Below are 16,739 nucleotides of genomic sequence, written 5' to 3'. Positions count from 1 at the left end.
ACTTGCATACTGCATCTCGGACTTTCTAGTATACAGATGGCGTTGCTCTTCTTATAGGCTTGTCCACTTTGCCTTTGTCTATACCATATTTGTCCTCATAGAAACTTTGGTAGAAATGTCTGGGAAATGGATTGAGGGCATTACTAGAGAAGGAAATGGCTCTGATGTCTACTAGGAACAAACTACTGTGGCCCAGGTCATCCAAGCAGCCAACCCAGGTGAATGAGGACAAGGGGCTCTGGATGTGGAGGCTGATGCCCTTAATTGTTCTCTGGGAAATTTTAGCCAACTCATGATGATGAGGTTGTATCAGGAAATATTTGAGGCAGGCAATGTTTTTGAGAAACCTGAAGTTTTAGTAGTTAAGAGAATTGAAGACCCCAAGGAAAAGGAACAGTGGGCCTGGGTCACTAAGAACAGGGATGTCCATGGAGCATACAAGGGACAAGATGGAGGAAGAAACAGCTGGGTCTGCTGGGTTAGTGAGCGATGGTTGAGAGAGCCCCTGTGAGAGGAGATCTCTAATAATGGAAAGGTTGATTCGGAAATATTATTAGGAAAGACTGGAAGATATATGTATGATAAAGAAGAGACAGGATGGGGAGAAGAGTTTGGAGCCAGTGAGGGGGGCTTACAAGGAGACGTTGCAACCTTAGATAAGTGACCAATGCTGACATTACCCGACCTGGCCAGCACCTTTTGTTCTCATGCTAATGCTGTAACCGCAAGTTCATGCCCAGATGACGTGTGCTGTGGAGGTTTTCTGAGCCTTAGAAGTTAATGCAGAGCTTGCTTTAGCTGACAACGAACTGTGACTTTGTGTGTGCATTGTGCCATAGTCACATGGGCTTATCAGGGAAAATAATAGGTTTGAGGAAAATAATGAAAGACTTTTGGTTGTGTATTATTGTATAACAAGGAAGTGTGTAAGCAATAAAAGACGGAGGCAAGGGCTGGAGAGATGGCTCAGGGGTAAGGAGCACTGGCTGTTCTTCCAGTGGATCTGAGTTCAATTCCCAGAACCTACATGGCGGCAGCTCACAACTGTCTGTAACGCAAGATCCAGGGGATTTGACACGCTCACACAGACAGACATGCAGATAAAACACCGATGCACATAAAATAAAAATAAATAATTAAATAAAAAAAAAGATTGCGGTGAACTCGGCAGGTGGGGGACTACAAGCTGTCACCAAGCACAGCTTTTGAACAGCAATGGTTCACCTGTCAGCTTGCTCCTGCATCACCGCCTGAGACTCTGATTTCGTGCAGATTCAACCCTCCCATTCTCCAGAACCCCAAAACAACTGAGGATAGTCCTTGGCAAATTAGATTCTTCCTCCCTCAGCTTCCCACGTGTTGGGATTATAGGCCTGAGCTAATATGTCTGGCTTTGTAACTTTCTGACTTGAAGTTTATTTTGAGTGTAGAGTGTGGCGCTCCCGTGAGTTAATAATAATAAAATACCGGAGACAATGAACTTAAAAAATAAAGGAAGGGCCAATTTTGGTTCACAATTTTAAATTCATTTATCTGCCAAGTATGGCCACTTATAAGTATTTCTTTGCACACCCAGGTTTGTGACATTGGACTTTGTCTTTCTCCTTTACAGAGACAACGACCCTGACTATTTGACCAGACCACAAGCCCACCCTGAAGATGTATTCTACAAACCCGGGCAGCTGGGTCACCTTTGACGATGACCCTGCTTTTCAATCTTCTCAGAAAAGAAAGGATTTTCCTCTGGAGACTCAAGGTGTTTGTAGACCAAACGGACTGAAGCTAACCCTTCCTACCCTCAGGGACCCTCCCAGCACCCCCTCCTCTGCCAGCAGCACCCCCCCTGTCCTCTCCCATGGTGGATTTTTATTTCAGTCCAGGACCCCCAAGCAACTCCCCTCTTTCTACACCCACCAAAGACTTCCCAGGGTTCCCTGGCATCCCTAAAGCAGGGACACATGTGCTTTATCCGATTCCAGAGTGTTCGTCAAGTAGTGCCCCCACAATGGCGGGAGGAGTGGCTCCCCCATTATTACTTACTAAGCCAGACTGCTCACCCCATGTATCCTTACCCAGTAGCCACTCCCACACTCACCCCACTTCAACACTCGGTCTTACAGAAGACGCTGGCCCTCAGCAGGTCCAAAGCGAGGCTCGGCAGTTCGAATATTTTCAGGACCATTGTGCTTTCTCCAACCCATTTTGGAAAGATGAAGGTAGCGCTTCCCCGTTCCCCCTTGACTCCCTGGCAAGCAGAAAGCCGTTCTCACCAAAGGACAAGGAGGTACCTCTTGATCACAAAAGCCTAACCCAGTGCTCACTGAACTACGTCTGCGAGAAGCTGGAACACTTGCACTCAGCGGAGACCCAAGACCCTCTTGGAAATTTGTCTCTGCAGGATCCATATGCAGGAGACACAGTCTCGTTTGTTCCACACACCCTCTTTCGGAGTCAGCCCAGAGCTGGATGGTCCTTCATGCTGAGGATTCCCGAGAAGAAGAACATGATGTCCTCCCGGCAATGGGGACCCATTTTCCTAAAGGTTCTTCCAGGGGGGATTCTGCAGATGTTTTATGAGAAGGGGCTAGAAAAACCATTCAAAGAGTTCCAGCTTGACCCACATTGCAGGCTTTCTGAGCCCAAGCTCGAGAACTTCAGCATGGCAGGGAAAATCCACACCGTGAAGGTGGAACACGTGTCTTACTCAGAGAAAAGGAAATACCATTCCAAGACAGAGGTGGTTCACGAGCCGGAAGTGGAGCAGATGCTGAAGCTGGGGTCCACGGAACACCGTGACTTCCTCGAGTTTCTGACTACCGTCGAAGAGGAGCTAATAAAGCTGCCGGCTACTGCAAAACCCAAGAACAAAAACTACGAGGAACAAGAAATTTGCCTGGATATTCTGGACAGCCTCTGGGGTAAAGTAACCAAAGAGGGGCAGCTGGTGGAAAGCGCTGTGGTAACTCAGATCTGCTGCCTCTGCTTTCTCAACGGGCCCGCGGAATGTTTCTTAGCCTTAAACGACCTTGAGCTCCAGAAACGGGACGAATGCTATTTTGAGAAAGAACCGGAAAAAAAGGGGATTGATATCCTTGACTACCATTTCCATACGTGTGTGAAGGCTGAAGAATTTGAACAGTCCAGAATCATTAAGTTCGTGCCTCTGGATGCTTGCCGGTTTGAGCTGATGCGTTTCAAAACCTTGTACGAAGCGGGTGAGCTTCCCTTTGCGGTGAAGTCCGCAGTAACTGTCCAGGGAGCCTATGTGGAGCTGCAGGCCTTTGTCAACATGACCCCAGCAGCTCAGAGGTCACCCCATGCAGGTGCTTTGAGGAGCTGTAGCAATATCATGATTCATTTTCCTGTCCCAGCCCAGTGGATCAAGGCCCTCTGGACCAGGAACCTTCAGAGGCAGAAGTCCCTGAAAGCCAAAATGAACCGTCGGGCTTGTCTGGGGAGTTTACAGGAGCCTGAATCGGAACCTGTCATTCAGGTCACTGTTGGGTCAGCAAAATATGAGAGCGCCTACCGGGCTGTGGTGTGGAAGATAGACCGGCTTCCGGATAAAAATTCAAGTAAATATCCACCGCCTAGGGTAACTTTCGTAGGAAACTGCTGTGTTTTCACCTACATCCTTAGGCCAAAGCAGGCAGAGACAGATGGTACTTAGAGAGCTGAGTGCTTGCTCGCTTGCACAGCCAAGCTGGAGGGAGAACAGCTAATCAGCTGATTTATTCATTTTTTCTAGTGTTTATTTCTACCAAATGGGTGCAACGTCTCCTGCTTCCTTCTTCCTTCCTTCCTTCCTTCCTTCCTTCCTTCCTTCCTTCCTTCCTTCCTTCCTTCCTCCCTCCCTCCCTCCCTCCCTCCCTCCCTCCCTCTCTCTCTCTCTCTTTCTTTCTTTCTTTCTTTCTGTTGAAAGAATTTTATTTATTTATTTCCCCATTTCTTTTCCTTTTTTTTAATGATACATAATTGACTTACAAATTTTACCAGTCTTAGTACATATGGGTAACAAGCCTGCTGAGAAAGAGATCATGGACACGCTCCTCTTCCCAGTTTCTCAAATAAAATAAAATATTTAGAATATCCATAACAAAAGAGGTTAAAAAAAAAACCTTCTACAATGAAAACTTTAAATATGTGAAGAAAGTGATTAAGAACCATACTAGAATTTGAAAGCCTCCCAAACATATAGCTTGGTAGAATTAACTTTGTGAAAAAAACAAACAAACCTTCCTACCAAAATAATTTACTGATTCAATGAAATTACAATCAACACCCTCATCTCATTCTTCACATAAATAGAAAGAAAATCCTCGAGTTGATTTGGAACAACAAAAGACCCAGAATAGCCAATTAGTCCCAGATAAGTGTTTGTTTCTATGCATTCTGCTTGTTTTAAGTGCTAAGTGCATCTGTCTTAAAACCCCAACTTTTATACATCTGTTTCTATTGAATCATTGATTTTTAAGTCAGCTGTACTTTCAATCCTCCATTGTATCCATTTGTCCTTTTCTTCCACAGTGAGGAATCTCAGAACTCACTCTTGAATTCTTTGAGTCTTAATGTATTCAACCATAGAATGGGTATTGGTTGTGTGTGATTGTCTTAGAAAGGGTGAAGGAGTTGGAGGAGAAACAAATGCGATCTTTATAAGAGTGCTTTGAAAATCTGGTGTAATTTGGTAACTATAAATTGTTATATGATGTTGCTATTTGGTTTTCTTCTCTAGATTTTCAACATCTGACAAAGAAGTTCCAATGTGTTTACTTCAGTCAATTCCAGGGTAGATACCATGGATATCCCAAATTAGTTTGGGAAACATGGATAGCTTGAAGACTGCCCTCATTCCATCCCAGGACTGCAAAAGTCTTGGAGGACATTATATACTCAGGTTTCCAAAATTACTTGAGACTTGTTGGAATGATTTGACTAGAATCTGCTGCACCTAAATGCAGATTGATATCCTGTCTTTTCCACTTGAACACCATTTTGTGGAGTGGTCATTTGACATAATGAGGTGAATAGTCTGCAGTATTTGGTTCTGTTTTCATTTCTTCAGGTTGCCTATGTTACTGGTACTGTGTTCATGTGGATCCCATCCTTCTTGGCTTCTTCTTTAACATATTTATTTGTTATAACCGTGCATCTCTTGCTAAATCAAAGTTTCTTCTCATATAAATCATAGTTGTGTGTGTGTATTCAATATTAGAATGGCTACTCCAGCTTGTTTCTTGGAAGCGTTTGCTTGGAAAATTGTTTTCTAAACTTTTACATTGAGGTAGTGCCTGTCATTGTCACTGATGTATTTCCTGTATGCAGCAAAATGCTGGGTCCTGTTTACATATCCAGTCTAAGTTTTTATTGGAGAATCGAGTCCATTGATGCTAAGAGATATTAAGGAATAGTGACTTTTCCTTCCTGCTATTTTTGATGATATTACGTTTGTGCCACTATCCTCTTTTGGGTTTGTTGAAAGAAGATTACTTTCTTGCTTTTTCTAGGGTGTAGTTTCCCTCCTTCTGTGGAGTTTTCCATCTATTATCATGTGTAGAGCTGGATTTGTGGAAAGATATTGTGCAAATTTGGTTTTTGTCATGGAATAGCTTGTTTTCTCCATCTATGGTAGTTGAGAGTTTTGTTGGGTATAATAGCCTGGGCTGGCATTTGTGTTCTCTTAGTGTCTGTATAACATCTGTCCAGGCTCTTCTGGCTTTCATAGTCTCTGGTGAGAAGTCTGGTCTAATTCTGATAGGCCTGCCTTTATATGTTACTTGACCTTCCTCCCTTACTGCTTTAATATTCTATCTTTATTTAGTGCATTTGTTGTTCTGATTTTTATGTGTTGGGAGGAATTTCTTCTCTGGTTGAATCTATTTGGAGTTCTGTAGGCTTCTTTTATGTTCATGGGCATCTCTTTCTTTAGGTTAGGGAAGTTTTCTTCTATAATTTTGTTGAAGGTATTTACTGACCCTTTAAATTGAAAATATTCATTCTTTTCTACAGCTATTATCCTTAGGTTTGATCTTCTCATTGTGTCCTAGATTTCCTGGATGTTTTGGGTTAGGAGCTTTTTGCTTTTTGCATTTTCTTTGACTGTTGTGTCAATGTTTTCTATGGCATCTTCTGCACCTGAGATTCTCTCTTCTACCTCTTGTATTCTGTTGGTGATGCTTGCATCTATGAATTCTGATCTCTCTTCTAGGTTTTCTAACTCCAGGGCTCTCTCCCTTTGTGATTTCTTTATTGTTTCTATTTCCATTTTTAGATCTTGGATGGTTTTGTTCATTTCCTTCGCCTGTTTGATTATGATTGTGTTTTCCTGTAATTCTTTAAGGTATTTTTGTGTTTCCTCTTTAAGGGCTTCTAGCTGTTTACCTGTGTTCTCCTTTATTTCTTTAAGGGAGTTATTTATGTCCTTCTTAAAGTCCTCTATCATCATCATGAGAAGTGATTTTAGATCCAAATCTTGCTTTGCCAGTGTGATGGTGTATCCAGGACTTGCTATGATCCTATGATCCTGGGCCTGTTAGAGTGCCTGGGAGTGGAGCTTCCACTGGGTGTTGTGGGACTGGCTGCAGAGTTCGGGCCCAAGTTCTGCTCAGGGCACCGGCCCAGACAGGAAGGAACCCGTGCCACTGGTTGGGCAGGTTTCCTGAGTCCCTGGGTCCCACTGGTCCTAGTTACTCCAGGTGGTGTTGGAGTCCTGCTTCTATCATACTGAAAGAAATGCCATCCTAGTTTAGAGTTTGTCTGTGGTAGTACTAAGGAAATGTTTATAGGAATGGAAAGAGGAAGGAAGGAAGGAAGGAAGGAAGGAAGGAAGGAAGGAAGGAAGGAAGGAAGGAAGCACAGGTGGATCTTCTCTGGATCGTAAGTAGGGGGTCATCTCATTCTCCTGGATCTCCAGGCTTGACGCTGCTCCCTTCTCTCCTGGTGCCTCTGAGCAGCTCCTTCTGGGTCAGCCTCACTGGCTGGGTGGTTACAGTTCAGTTCTGGTGGTCCATGTGGGTGTCTGCATCTCCCTAGAATCCAGCACAGAGCTGGGTGGAATTTCTTGGAGATAATGTAAGTTAGTGGAGTGAAGGGGTGAAGGGGCATCCTCTCATGACACATTCTTGCCAACGTGTGTTCACATCATACATTCTTGGACAACTCCGTGATGTAGGCAGGCTTACTTTCACAGGAAATTCACAGTGATTACTTCCACTCTGCACAGACACCCTGTCTGGCCCTTTAGTACCAACGGTGTCTAAGCGCCAACGGAAAACAGCTTCAGACTGCATAGCTAGCTGTGTGCTCTCCTGTCCTTGTGTGCGTGTCTGTGCGTGAAAACGAGAGCCAGGATTCTGATCGTTGTCTACCATGGGAGATTCAAAAGGGTAGATTTCAAAATTGATCTATGAGAACATGGTACTAAGACCTTCCAAACTGTCTCCCCTGGCACAAAGATGCCATGCGGAGGCAGCTGGGGTGATTGTAGGCCCTCAACTGCAGTTTTCTCTTCCCGGAGGTTCATGCCTGTTTCGCCCTCTGTTACCAGCTTCTTAGTTCTTTACCCTGCGATTTGGTCCTCCGACATCCTTTTTTTTTTTTTTTTTCAGCTCTTAGTAGCTCAGCTTCAGATACGGAGTATCTTGGGTCAGGAGGGAATGGCTATCAACCCAACCTAAGAGACTGGTTTGCATTCTCACTCCAGAGCTGAGAAGTTACTGACAGAATAATTACTAAGGCCTGACAGTGCCCCCTTGTGGTAGGTACTGAGATAGCAGGCTTTTCTCTGTCACTTTTTTTTTTTTGAATTAATTTTTTTATTAGGTATTTTCCTCATTTACATTTCCAATGCTATCCAAAAAGTCCCCCATACCCTCCCCCCACTTCCCTACCCACCAACTCCCACATTTTGGCCCTGGCATTCCCCTGTACTGGGGCATATAAAGTTTGCAAGTCCAATGGGCCTCTCTTTCCAGTGATGGCCGACTAGGCCATCTTTTGATACATATGCAGCTAGAGACACACGCTCCGGGGGGTATTGGTTAGTTCATATTGTTGTTCCACCTATAGGGTTGCAGTCCTTGGGTACTTTCTCTAGCTCCTTCATTGGGGGCCCTGTGATCCATCCAATAGCTGACTGTGAGCATCCACTTCTGTGTTAGGCCCCGGCATAGTCTCACAAGAGACAGCTATATCTGGGTCCTTTCAGCAAAATCTTGCTAGTGTATGCAATGGTGTCAGCGTTTGGAAGCTGATTATGGGATGGATCTCTGGATATAGCAGTCTTTAGATGGTCCATCCTTTTGTCACAGCTCCAAACTTTATCTCTGTAACTCTTTCCATGGGTGTTTTGTTCCCAATTCTAAGAAGGGGCACAGTGTCCACACTTTGGTCTTCGTACTTCTTGAGTTTCATGCATTTAACAAATTGTATCTTATATCTTGGGTATCCTAAGGCTGCTATGAACATAGTGGAGCATGTGTCCTTCTTACCGGTTGGAACATCTTCTGGATATATGCCCAGGAGAGGTATTGCTGGATCCTCTGGTAGTATTATGTCCAATTTTCTGAGGAACCGCCAAACTGATTTCCAGAGTGGTTGTACAAGCTTGCAATCCCACCAACAATGAAGGAGTGTTCCTCTTTCTCCACATCCTCACCAGCATCTGCTGTCACCTGAATTTTTGATCTTAGCCATTCTGACTGGTGTGAGGTGGAATCTCAGGGTTGTTTTGAGTTGCATTTCCCTGATGATTAAAGATATTGAAGTTTTTTTTAGGTACTTCTCTGCCATTCGGTATTCCTCAGGTGAGAATTCTTTGTTCAGTTCTGAGCCCCATTTTTAATGGGGTTATTTGATTTTCTGGAGTCCACCTTCTTGAGTTCTTTATATATATTGGATATTAGTCCCCTATCAGATGCCCCTCAACAGAGGAATGGATACAGAAAATGTGGTACATTTACACAATGGAGTACTACTCAGCTATTAAAAGAAATGAATTTATGAAATTCCTAGGCAAATGGATGGACCTGGAGGGCATCATCCTGAGTGAGGTAACACAATCACAAAGGAACTCACACAATATGTACTCACTGATAAGTGGATATTCTCTGTCACTTCTAAGTTTGACAAAAATGTTTTAGGCACAGAACATGTTATCTTCAACTCAAATCCTGAATAAGAGTGTACTGGCAAACACCATAGAGGGGACAGAAGCCTGGAGAAAGACACCAGAAAACTTGAGAGCAAAGTTCTTTTTCCACCAGCTTTTTAGAAGAGAAGCAGATGTTATGACTATCGTTTAAAAAGTATTAGGCCTTCAACTCTCATGTATTCCCCATCCCATTTCATTGGGGGGAACTTCCTCACGACATTTTCCAGGACAATGTATACATAAAATTAAGTCAGTGTCAGTGCCATTTTCAAGTGTAAATCTGTAGAATACACAGTTCCCCGCTGGGCAGAGTATGGTAATTGGATATACTAGCTTAACATCACTTGGCAAAGTAGTAAATACTTTCTGTCCAAACCACTGCCTCTTCTCATTAGCCATTCTCACAACAGCCATGTAAAACTGAAAGAAAAGAAAAGAAACTGAAGAAACTGAAGTGGCTGTGGACTGAGTGTCAGTGAACTGCTGCATCCTGGCTGCTGCCGGAAGTCTACACAGGACGAAGGACTAGGAATCCTGCCTCTCTGTTTCTCTGATCTCTTTCTGTGTGCTAGTGGGTGGGTGCGTGTATAGTCTCGCCTGCAGTGATGTGGATAGCTTACAGCCACTCAGAGGCCGCTGTTGTCCTGTCCTCTGTGTTTGGGGTGGAGCGTCTGCTGGGAACTGAGGGACAACCTCTCCAGGCCTCTTACATAGTCAACATTCCAATAAGAAACACGTTAAAAGAATGAAAGGTGATTTATCTTTCAGAACAAATTTAGGCAAAGTCTTTTAAATTCGTGCTTTTGGGCCCAAAGCTATGCTCTGACGAAAGCTCTATCAGCAGCAGCACAGGAATTTAACCTAGTTTTTGAGATGACTTTTTAAAGTTACATTTATTTAAAGATAGATTAAACTGGATATGGCTAAATGCTGTGAACAATGTGAGAGGCCCACGGGGCACTTGTGAAGTCAAGAGAGGGCTTTACTGTTTTGGTTCGATGTTTCAAGATAAGGCCTCAGGCTGGCCTCAAACTCACAGTGTTTCGTAGGATGACCTTACATCCCCAATCCTTCTTTCCCTACGCCTTACGTGCTGGGAATACAGGTGTGTCCAAAATCTCCCTCCCCCCCCTCACACACACATACACACACATAAACTGTAATTCCCACTTTAACTTTCTCAGTGCATCCAGTACCCCCTGGGTTTTGCCCAGAGCCTGCCTGACTCAGCATAGGGTAGATCACCGTCCACACAATCCACACAGTTCACTTCTCTGACAATAAATGTTAGATTGAAATACTGAAGGCCAGTATTCCTGTCTGTGCACTGTAATCTGTTCCTGGAGAAGCTTTTCAGGACCATGAGAGGGAATTTTAGTAGTGAAAAAAAGTGCATCCCACCAAAACAAAAACGTGTTATATTCCACCTGAAGCAAAAGAGCCCAATTTAGAAGTCAGGCTTTGAAACCCTGTGACCTAATGTGAAGTTTGTCTTTGTATTATCTAAAATTAAATACTGCTCTAATCAATGCTCTAATCAATGACGGGGGGGGGGGGGGGTTACTCAGTCTACTCAGAAAACACTTTTCTAGGGGCTAAAACACACTCTGGCCAAATCTGTTTCATATAAATATTGTTCTTATCTTTGGCTAGAAAACCTTTTTAACGTTTGTGACTAAAGCCATTTGTTGGAGATGATCTGTGGTAATACAAATATACATACACACAGTGATGATACAGATATACATACACACAGTGATGATACAGATATACACACACACAGTGATGATACAGATATACATACACACAGTGATAATACAGATATACATACACACAGTGATGATACAGATATAAATACACACAGTGATGATACAGATATACATACACACAGTGATGATACAGATATACATACACACAGTGATGATACAGATATACAGACACACAGTGATGATACAGATATACATACACACAGTGATGATACAGATATACATACACACAGTGATGATACAGATATATAGACACACAGTGATGATACAGATATACATACACACAGTGATGATACAGATATACACACACACAGTGATGATACAGATATACATACACACAGTGATGATACAGATATACATACACACAGTGATGATACAGATATACATACACACAGTGATGATACAGATATACATACACACAGTGATGATACAGATATACATACACAGTGATGATACAGATATACATATACACAGTGATGATACAGATATACACACACACAGTGATGATACAGATATACATACACACAGTGATGATAGAGATATATAGACACACAGTGATGATACAGATATACATACACACAGTGATGATACAGATATACATACACATAGTGATGATACAGATATAAATACACACAGTGATGATACAGATATACATACACACAGTGATGATACAGATATACATACACACAGTGATGATACAGATATACAGACACACAGTGATGATACAGATATACAGACACACAGTGATGATACAGATATACAGACACACAGTGATGATACAGATATAAATACACACAGTGATGATAGAGATATATAGACACACAGTGATGATACAGATATACATACACACAGTGATGATACAGATATACAGACACACAGTGATGATACAGATATACATACACACAGTGATGATACAGATATACATACACACAGTGATGATACAGATATACATACACACAGTGATGATACAGATATACATACACATAGTGATGATACAGATATAAATACACACAGTGATGATACAGATATACATACACACAGTGATGATACAGATATACATACACACAGTGATGATACAGATATACATACACACAGTGATGATACAGATATACATACACACAGTGATGATACAGATATACATACACACAGTGATGATACAGATATACATATACACAGTGATGATACAGATATACACACACACAGTGATGATACAGATATACATACACACAGTGATGATAGAGATATATAGACACACAGTGATGATACAGATATACATACACACAGTGATGATACAGATATACATACACATAGTGATGATACAGATATAAATACACACAGTGATGATACAGATATACATACACACAGTGATGATACAGATATACATACACACAGTGATGATACAGATATACAGACACACAGTGATGATACAGATATACACACACACAGTGATGATAGAGATATATAGACACACAGTGATGATACAGATATACATACACATAGTGATGATAGAGATATATAGACACACAGTGATGATACAGATATACATACACATAGTGATGATAGAGATATATAGACACACAGTGATGATACAGATATACATACACATAGTGATGATAGAGATATACAGACACACAGTGATGATACAGGCACACAGTGATAATAGATTTTAGAGCTGCTGATTTCAGCCTGGCTGGATTCCTCCAGGCCACTTTGAAGTTCGCTAATGGTATTCTTACTACAGAAAGAAGCATGTTGTAGAATATCCCTTGGCCTTTGAAGCATTCTGACTTTTTGGTTTGGCTTCTTCTAGGTCCTGATCAGCCCCATTGTCTGTCATACAAACTAGAACTTGGGTCAGACCAGGAGGTTCCCTCAGATTGGTATCCATATGCTACTGTCCAGTTTTCCATGTTTGAAGCCTGTGCCTCAAGGACAGAGGTGAGGTCTCTGGGAGTGGAGAGCGATGCCCAGCCTCAGAAGCACGTGTGTCAGCGAGCTTGCTACAACATCCAGGTACCCCAAGCGCCCTGGTTTAAATCAGGGATTCTCGATCTGGGGTGGGGCCTGGCCTGGCTATAAATGCCTAGTTTGTCCCTTAAGAACCAGTCAGTCAGTCATCTCCCTTCTCCCTTTTATCATTGACAAGGGAAAAAAGCTTAGCCAGGGAGACTTAGAGGTCAGCGTTGACTTCTGTTGAGATCCACTTCTTTCTTTCCTTATTGGTGAAGTTAGTGAGGGCAGCTGCTATACTGTGCCCTCTTGTCTGCCCTGAAGGCCACACCTCCCCAAGCAGCTAGGAACTGTACTTTAGAAGAGACTGGCCTTGCCCATGTCCTGTCTGCTTTTGCGTTAGCCCCTTAAGGACCACTGAATGTCCCTCTGGGCTCAATCTGCAGGGCCGTTCCCATGCCAGCTTCTCAGAGCATGGCAGCTTTCAAACAAACATGTGATGAGAGCCGTGATTTTAGAGAGCTTCAGATCTGATTCCAGAAGGAAGGGTCTGGGGACTTGGTTCCCACAACCTCACTATGGAGTGGGTGTGGGGCAGTGGATGGGTCTGTGTCCACAGGGTGGGGGTCCGGGTCTCTCGTCAGGATAAACCGTACAGAGAGCTGCTGTCTGTGCCATGTCTGCTAACCTCGCCTGTGCTTTGTTTGCTCCTAACAGGTTGAAATAGAAAAGAAGTGGATTCAAGTAGATGGAGAAGACCCAGATAAAACTGGTGGCTGTGTAACTCAATAAACACCACCCCTCGGTTCAAACACAGAACCTACCCACAGGGCAGGAAGTTCTGCTACTGTATGGTGGGGCTGAGTAGCAGCCTTAGGCCAGAGATCCAGTGGCAAGTCCCAAAGCAGGCCATCTGCGTGCTGCTCTTCTGATGCTCTGGGAGGTGTCCATGAGTTGTACCGTGAGCTACATCATGTTGAAACTTGGAGGCGCTGCTATCTGATGCAAGACCCGCTGGCCAGTTTGACTGAAGGGTATTTGGGTTTGGATTACTCAGCGACTTTGTTTTATAATCTGAGTTATGTGATTCCACATCTCTTCTTGCTTTCTGTGTGGAACGGTTCGAATGGATGAGAAGAGTTAGGAGGTACAACTTTGTTGGAGGAAGTATGTCACTGGGGGTGGGCTTGGAGGTTGTAAAAACCCAAGCCTGGCCTAGTCTTTTCCTCTCCCTCTTCCCCTTCCCCTCTCCCTCTCCCCTCCCCCTCCCGCCTCCCTCTCCCCTCCCCCTCCCCCCTCTCCCTCTCTTTCTCTCCCTTCAGATCAGGATGTAGCTCTTAGCTACTGCTCCAGCATCATGAATGCTGTGAAGCTTCCCCATCCCCCTACCTCTGAAGATTTAAGCAAGCCAATAAGCAGCACCCTCCATGGCCTCTGCATCAGCTCCTGCCTCCAGGTTCTTGTCTGGTTTGAGTTCCTGTCCCGACTTCCTTTGATGATGAACTGGGATGTGGAAGTGTAAGCCTCCCCCCCATCCCCACCCCCTGCCCCAGTTTATTTTCGTCTTGGAGTTTCATCGCAGCAATAATACCCCTTACGAGGACTATTAGCTGAGAGTATTTTTGCTAGAAGATGTGCAAAGTGAAAGAGAATGTGCAATTCTAGCTCTATGTCTACGAGGAGACAGTTCAGCTGCGAAGTCGGAGAAATGGCTTGCCAGTCCAGGGTCTAGTGAGGTGCGAGCAGCATGGGGACCTGTTCACTCTGCCTGGCTTCACTTTTACCGTTTACCAGGATACATCAGAATCCTAAGCTTTATGAAATTGATGTTTTGAGATTTTTTTTTCCCGTTTGATAAAGTCCTTCATGTCGTGTTAATGTGCATTCAACTCACGCAGAGCTATGTTTGTGACGCGAGGCTCTCTTCGCCACATACCAGGTTTGTTCTAAGTCAAAAAGTTACACAGCTGCTCCAAACTGCATTTGCTTGTGGGCCTACAGAATTTATTTCCTGCATTTATATCTTGTTACATTCATTTTCATCTATTCAAATAGGTTAAAGCAAAGACTTGTGATATTTTGTACCAATCATACTTTATTGCTCTCATTACTTTACAGTAAAGGCACAGAAAACAAAAGTCAGAGATAAGAATGGATTATATTGCTCTATTTTAACCGTGTGATACGTCACTCATAATATTTGCTTGAAGCTCGTTGTTGATGCATAGCACACATATGTATGTCAGTGTGTATTTGATTAAAAACAAACAACAACCCCCCATCATTCCTTATGTTTTGGAGCAGGCACACTTCCTTCACTTTAGCCCGCTTGGAACAAACATGGGGATTGTTGAGGGGCTATGTTGGGAAATCCCAGGGAAGTTAGCTGGGTTAATCACACCTTCTCTGAGGTATTTTATGGCCTCCTGCCTATAAAGAACTCACAGTGGATGCAGAGGAACTTAATGCATATTCATATCACAAGAGAAAACCAGCAGAGGATTCCGTCCAAGGCATTATTCTTCCTGCCCCGAAGATTGGCTAATATGTGTGGGTCACACTGCTGAGGTCTTTAACAAGTCACAATCAACCAGACTTTGGGGCCCCCTCCAGCTTCAGTATTAAGGCTGGAGGACTGACGCAAGCTCAGATTGAGTTTATGGAGCAACGTTGGTAGCATTAACAGCGGGGGTACAACTGCATACTCGTTAATTTGTACATTGATCGGGACTTCAAATATCCACTACTTAGTGTTAAGTCAACATTAGGGATAAGAGGCTTTTAGATACAGTCCTTCTGACCTTAGAAATGGCGGGAAGTCAAATGTGACTTCCAAGCCCTGCATGAAAACTTACTGGGATGGTATAAGAAGTAAAGTCTCTCCCCAGAAGCCAGCAGTGATCTTCAAAATCCCTGCTTTTAAACAAGCCCAGGAGGGAATTCAAGAAGAAACACACCTTTTCAACATTCTAACTTGGGTAACTTTTTTACCTGTGTGACCACTTTGGAGTCTGTAGCCAAGTAAGGAAATCACGACCCTGGTCTGGTTATTTGGGCAGCAGGGGACTACATTAACTGTGCTAATGAGAGCATGGGTCGATAGTTCCATGATCAGTTATGTAGGACTGAGCATAAGAACACTTCCATGTCTGTGGGAATGGCTGTTTATCAATTACAAAAGATAAGAAAGGTGGCGCACGCCTTTAATCCCAGCACTTGGGAGGCAGAGGCAGGTGGATTTCTGAGTTCGAGGCCAGCCTGGTCTACAGAGTGAGTTCCAGGACAGGACTACACAGAGTTCCAGGACTACACAGAGAAACCCTGTCTTGGGGAAAAAAAAAAAAAAAAAGAAAGTCACACTCTCCATCTTGTCTTTAGGTCTGGTCTGTGTATCAGAGAACTGCAGTTGCCTTTCATTCAGGAGCTATGTTTATTATCTAACCAATTTCCTACAACTTCAGTTAGAGAGTTTTCCTTAACAATGACTGTTACAATGTTTCCTTAACAATGGCTGTTACAATGTTTTACTCAGAATATGACTTCCTGACCTATTGTTACAAACTCAGAACAGACTGAACTTGATAATCATGTAACAAAGTATTTTGTAGATTACATATTGATTTTTACAAAATTAAAGATGTATTTCAAATAGTTCTTGCTGTGCTGTGGACTTACATCTTCTTCTGCAAGGCCTGGAGACTGTTTTTTTTTTTAAGGTGTGAAATCAATTTCAATAACCATACATGATTGACTCTGTCGGGTGTATATACATGACTTCACTAGTAAGGAGTCTCTGGACATGGCATCTCGGCCTAGCCTAGAGCATGAATACCAACACACTATACTTGATTGTAATGTTGAAGATGATAGAT

General features: G+C 43.1%; 1 protein-coding gene across 1 annotated transcript in view; it reads left to right on the top strand.

Annotated features, from left to right (window-relative positions):
* Ston1 (stonin 1) overlaps positions 1–16,518 on the top strand; it is a 46,930-nt gene extending 30,412 nt beyond the window's left edge. The window contains 4 exon segments of the mRNA XM_021149155.3: positions 1,613–1,839; positions 1,841–3,575; positions 12,728–12,930; positions 13,585–16,518. Coding sequence (XP_021004814.1) covers positions 1,660–1,839; positions 1,841–3,575; positions 12,728–12,930; positions 13,585–13,659 — 2,193 coding nt within the window. The 5' untranslated portion in view covers positions 1,613–1,659 and the 3' untranslated portion in view covers positions 13,660–16,518.
* Positions 16,519–16,739: the final 221 nt, after the last annotated feature.

The sequence above is a fragment of the Mus caroli genome, unplaced genomic scaffold, assembly GCF_978045245.1.
Source record: "Mus caroli unplaced genomic scaffold, Mus_caroli_1 scaffold_18, whole genome shotgun sequence".
NCBI lineage: Eukaryota > Metazoa > Chordata > Mammalia > Rodentia > Muridae > Mus > Mus caroli.
Note: the sequence above shows the minus strand (reverse complement) of the source record. Positions and strands in the feature narration are given on the sequence as shown.